At 35.9% G+C, this 5200-nt stretch overlaps 1 protein-coding gene across 1 annotated transcript; it reads right to left on the bottom strand.

Annotated features, from left to right (window-relative positions):
- Positions 1-1664: 1664 nt before the first annotated feature.
- LOC105818362 (olfactory receptor 502-like) lies at positions 1665-2639 on the bottom strand. Its single transcript, XM_012654323.1, has one exon. The coding sequence runs from the start codon at positions 2637-2639 to the stop codon at positions 1665-1667; it is 975 nt and encodes a 324-aa protein (XP_012509777.1).
- Between the last annotated feature and the right edge of the window lie 2561 nt (positions 2640-5200).

Below are 5200 nucleotides of genomic sequence, written 5' to 3'. Positions count from 1 at the left end.
TTAAAAAGATATGCAAAATTGATAGACTTGCTGGATTAACCAGGGATAGAAGAAAAAGGACCCAAATAAGCTCAATCAGAAATGAAAAGGAGATATTACAACTGATACCACAGAAATACAAAATATCATCTGTGAATGCTATGAAAATCTCTATGCACATAAACTCGAAAACATGGAGGGATTGACAAATTCCTGGAAACACACAAAGTCCCAAAACTCAGGAAGAAATAGAACTCCTGAACAGATCAATAACAAGTAATAATATTGAAGTGGTAATAAATAATCTTACAACAAAAAAAACTCCAGACCAGATAGACTCACACCCAAATTTTACCAGACCTACAAAGAAGAGCTGGTACCCATACTGCAGAAACTACTCCATAACATCAAGGACGTGGGAATCCTCCCCAACTCATTCTATGATGCCAGTATCACCTTGATACCAAAGCCAGGAAAGGACACAACATAAAAAGCAAACTACAAACAAATATCCTCTATGAATATAGATGCAAACATCCTCAATAAAATACTAGCAAACCGAACTCAACAACACGTCAAAAAAATAATCCACCATGACCAAGTGGGCTTCATCCCGGGGATGTAAGGACGTTTCAACATATGTCAATGAATAAATGTGATTGACCACATAAACAGAAGCAAAAACAAAGACAATATGATCATCTCAATAGATGCATTTAAAAATATTTGCCCGGCCTTTTACTTACTTTGTGCCAGAAAGTTGGTGTAATATAAACTCCCCTCCCATATCCAGATGTAGAAGTCTCTATACTTACTTTAAACAGAAAGGGTTACCTAGAAAAGAATGTGTCCCAGAAACAAAGGTCGCCTAGTGGTAAAGTGTTGTCAAAGAGCCCCTCCCTCTTCTCTCCACAGAGAATATATGCCTCAACAGAAATCCAATTATTAAGAGAATATTCGTGGTCTTGAGCATTTGCTTAACCTGTATGTGCCTCCCTTAAACCCTCTCTAATATAAGGATTGAAAAAAATGTTAAGGAGTCATTCTCTGGATTAATTAGGTTAATATTGTACTTGTAAATCACTGAGAACAGTGCCCGGAATGTAGTGAATAATTTCATTGTTAACTGCTGTTGCTAATACTGTTACTACAGCTATTGCTACCATTACCAATATTTACCTTCTAGATCTTCTAACTCTCCAAATATGCAAGTACGTAAGAGCAAAATTACTCAATAGATTGTGATTACAAACCTTTTAGTAAACTAGGTTGGGATTCTAGTTGCTAATCCGGGTTATAACAGTGTCAAGGCAGTGGTGTATATCTGGTGAGTATGAGTTTGTGCAAATCCTTTCACATACAATCACTTGAATCAGGTGGAAGCATTGAGCATTTCATTGGCAAGAATTCAAAGTCAGCAGAGACCGTGGTCTAAGCAAGAAGAAAAGCTTCATCCAGCCATCCATTATCATTAATTCCTTTTCCTTTATTTCAAATATGCTATGATGCTTAGTAAGTTCCAGGAATAGGAATTGTTGTGAAAATTAAATGCATTGGGGAAGAAGAAAGGCACTGAGCTTCAGTATGAAGTTTACAACATTGTGGAGAAAGGAAATATTGAATCTGTATATACATATGCACTAGGTATGCTGAAGAAAATACACAGGATTACATGTAATATTATTCTAAGAAATCCTACAAAAATAACAAGCATCACTAGAAAATATTCTTCTACCAAGTTCTCTCTTCAGAGCCCCCTTGATCTTCTTGTTCCTCAGACTGTAGATGAGGGGGTTCAACATGGGGATCACCACCGTGTAGAACACAGACACCACCTTGTTCTGGTCAGTCGAGTAGCTGGACTTGGGCATCACATAAATGAATGTAATGGTCCCATAGAACAGAGTGACCACAGTGAGGTGGGAGGTGCAGGTGGAGAAGGCCTTGTGGCGCCCCTCAGTGGAGTGCGTCTTCAGGATGGTGATGAGGATGTAGATGTAGGAGACGGCTATGACAAGCACAGTGACCAAAATGACTAAGCCAGCAGAAAATGAGGGAACAGCGGCGGGGACACTGGTATCAAAACAGGAGAGTTCAATTAAGGGAGCAAAATCACAGAAAAAATGATTGACTTGATTTGGGCCACAGAACGATAAAGAAAAGAAGGAAAAGATAAAGGAGGAAGCATTAAGAAAACCACCTATATAAGCCACTACGAGTAACTGCACACAGACTTGTGTGGACATTTTGGTGGAATAAACCAGTGGGTTGCAGATTGCCACAAAGCGGTCATAAGCCATGACAGCGAGAAGGAAGCATTCTACTGTTCCAAAGAAAGCAGTTGAACCAAGCTGGGTGACACATCTGAGGTAGGAGATTGTATTTCTCTCCACCAGGAAGTTTACAAGCACGTTGGGTGTGACAGTAGATGAAAAGCCTATGTCAGCAGAAGCCAAGTGGCTCAGAAAAAAATACATGGGGTGATGGAGCTGAGAGGAGATTCTGATTAGAATGATTGTGCTGAGGTTGCCAGAGATGGTCACCAGGTAGATGCACAGGATGATCATGAAGAGGATGACTCGAAGGACTGGATCATCTGTTAATCCCAATAAGATGAACCCTGTCACAGCAGTGTGGTTCCCATACACGAGGGAATCCATGAGTCAATGCAGCTGCTCCTCAAACGAACCTGTGATGAGAACTGTACATTAAAGCAATTATAAATTTGATGGTTGCATTTTCATTAATAGATATATGAAGGTTAATATGAACAAATATATAATTCAAGGAAAGTTTGGACTCAAAATTTTTTTTTATTATTTTTTTTTATTTCAGCATATTACAGGGGTACAAATGTTTAGGTTACATATATTGCCCTTGCAGCATCCGAGTCACAGCTTCAAGCATGTCCATTCCCCAGATGATGCACACCTCACCCATTAAGTGTATATATTCCCATCCCTTCCTCCCCCCCCCACCTGCCTGATACCCAAAGAATGTTACTAATATATGTGCACTTAAGTGTTGATCAGTTAAAACCAATTTGCTGGTGAGTACATGTGGTGCTTGTTTTTCCATTCTTGGGATACTTCACTTAGTAGAATGTGTTCCAGCTCTATCCAGGAGAATACAAGAGGTGCTAGATCACCATTGTTTTTTGTGGCTGAGTAGAACTCCACGGTATACATATACCACATTTTATTAATCCACTCATGTATTTATGGGCACTTGGGTTGCTTCCACATCTTTGTTTTATTGAATTTAGAGTCTCATTGTTATATATTTTTGTGTAATGTGTCATCTATATTTTAAATCATTTTTAAGAGAAACACAAAAACAACTTACTTCACATAATGTATATCCTTTTTTATTCTTTTTATAAAATGTACTTAAAGTGGCTTTGAAGCTAAAGATTTAAAAACATGACAAAAAGGGATCATAAGTACAGCAAAAAAGATTAAAACATCTAAGTGTAGGATTATGCAACAGAGACGAGTATTGGCTAACATTTACTGAATGGTTACTCAATTACTGGCACAAGGGTTAAGAAATATATGTGCATTTTTTAATTCTCATAAAATAATAATCAGTAGTTTTAATTCACATTTTACAGATGAGAAACCTCAATTTGTAACTTACCTAAGGTTACATAGCAAGTGGTGGAATCGGGATATGAACCCCAGGCAGTCTGGATCCAGTCAATTCCTGCAGAAACTATGCTATAAATGAAAGTGAATAATATTTGCCATGAAATCTAGTACACTTGAAAACAGGAGGATAACAGATTAGCATTTCAGTTTTCTGACAATTAATGTATAAAAGAGGTACCTAATTAGCTATATGGTTTACCATGTCTATCAATGAAACAACACTAGTTTTCAAAGGGAGAAATACAATTTTCTTGAACAGATGAGGAGGAAATAGAATTTCAAGTTTTGTTTGTTAATGAAGGCACCTAGTGTAAATTGATTAAGTTATTTTAATATTTCCAGTTAAAACATTGTTATATCTAGTAGCTTGATATATCAATATAATCACTATGCAAATGTTATATGATGAATATTCAGTGCATAATTTTAATACACTTACTCAAACCAATCAAATAATTTCCTAATGTGATAATGTTTTCTAATTGAAGAATTCTATTATAGAATGAAATAGTATTATTTTGGAAATAATTTACAGCTGAATAAAAGTTTCAGCCTACAAAGTTTATAGTTTACTCAGGTTTACCCAGCTAGTGGCCAGACTGAATCTCTTCTCCAAGTTGTCTGACTTTATATCTTCGACTTTGTCCGAAGTGTCCAGTTGTCTGTGATGCTGGAGCATTCAGACCAATAAACAAAGTACATCTTTCCACAATGTATTTACTCGCAGTAAGTTTGCAAAGCATCTCACAGTTAGTGAAGTTATTAGCATTATGGCTGAGTGCCAAGTTTAGATAGCATTAAATGACCAGGTGAGCTTCTGTTCTTTTGGGTGGATAAATGAGAAATCTTTATAGACTGAATTATGCCTATTTTTTCACACTAAATTAGCTGTAGAAACTCAATTTGGCTAAAGTTACTTGCTAGATGACTGATAGATTACATCTGCCCTGTTTTCAACTATGACTTGTAAGTACGAATACATAAATATGGGTAAACTATAAACTTTTTAGGCTGCAACTTTATTCAGCTGTATATTTTTCCAAAATAATACTATTTCATACTATAATATCAATACTTCAATTAGAAAACATTGTTACATTAGGAAATTATTTGTTTTGTTAGAACAGAGACAGAATTTTTGCAGAATAAAGTGTTCCCAAATGGTAAATAAAAATCAGTATATCAAATTCACTCACAAAAGCCAAAATCTTACTTCTTGAAAGAAGAAATCACTCATCTTACAGCTACAGATTCGAAATTCTTGTTATTTTATGCCAGCCACACGATATTATTGCTTGCCTTTGGGGATAAATCTCTAAAGATTTTAGAGATTCAAATATGAATTCAAAAGCAACAGGGATCATTATCACATTCTCAAGTGAGTATTGAACAGTTCAATCCACACAAACACAACTAATCGGTTCTGTCAATCCTCAAGTGATCAATTTTGTTCATTTTATCTAGGTGTTGGTGTACTTTCATTTGGTAATTATTGGAAGTATAATATTATAAATTATCACATGGCTAAATATTGATTCTAAGTTCACTTTGATATTTCAGGTTAAGGAATA

The sequence above is a fragment of the Propithecus coquereli genome, unplaced genomic scaffold (assembly GCF_000956105.1).
Source record: "Propithecus coquereli isolate 6110/MARCELLA unplaced genomic scaffold, Pcoq_1.0 Scaffold44, whole genome shotgun sequence".
NCBI lineage: Eukaryota > Metazoa > Chordata > Mammalia > Primates > Indriidae > Propithecus > Propithecus coquereli.
The sequence above is the reverse complement of the archived record's forward strand: the minus strand, read 5'-3'. Positions and strand labels throughout refer to the sequence as shown.

Excerpts from the sequence above, each read along its gene's own strand:
- LOC105818362 (XM_012654323.1), bottom strand. The coding sequence starts at position 2,639 with ATGGATTCCCTCGTGTATGGGAACCACACTGCTGTGACAGGGTTCATC.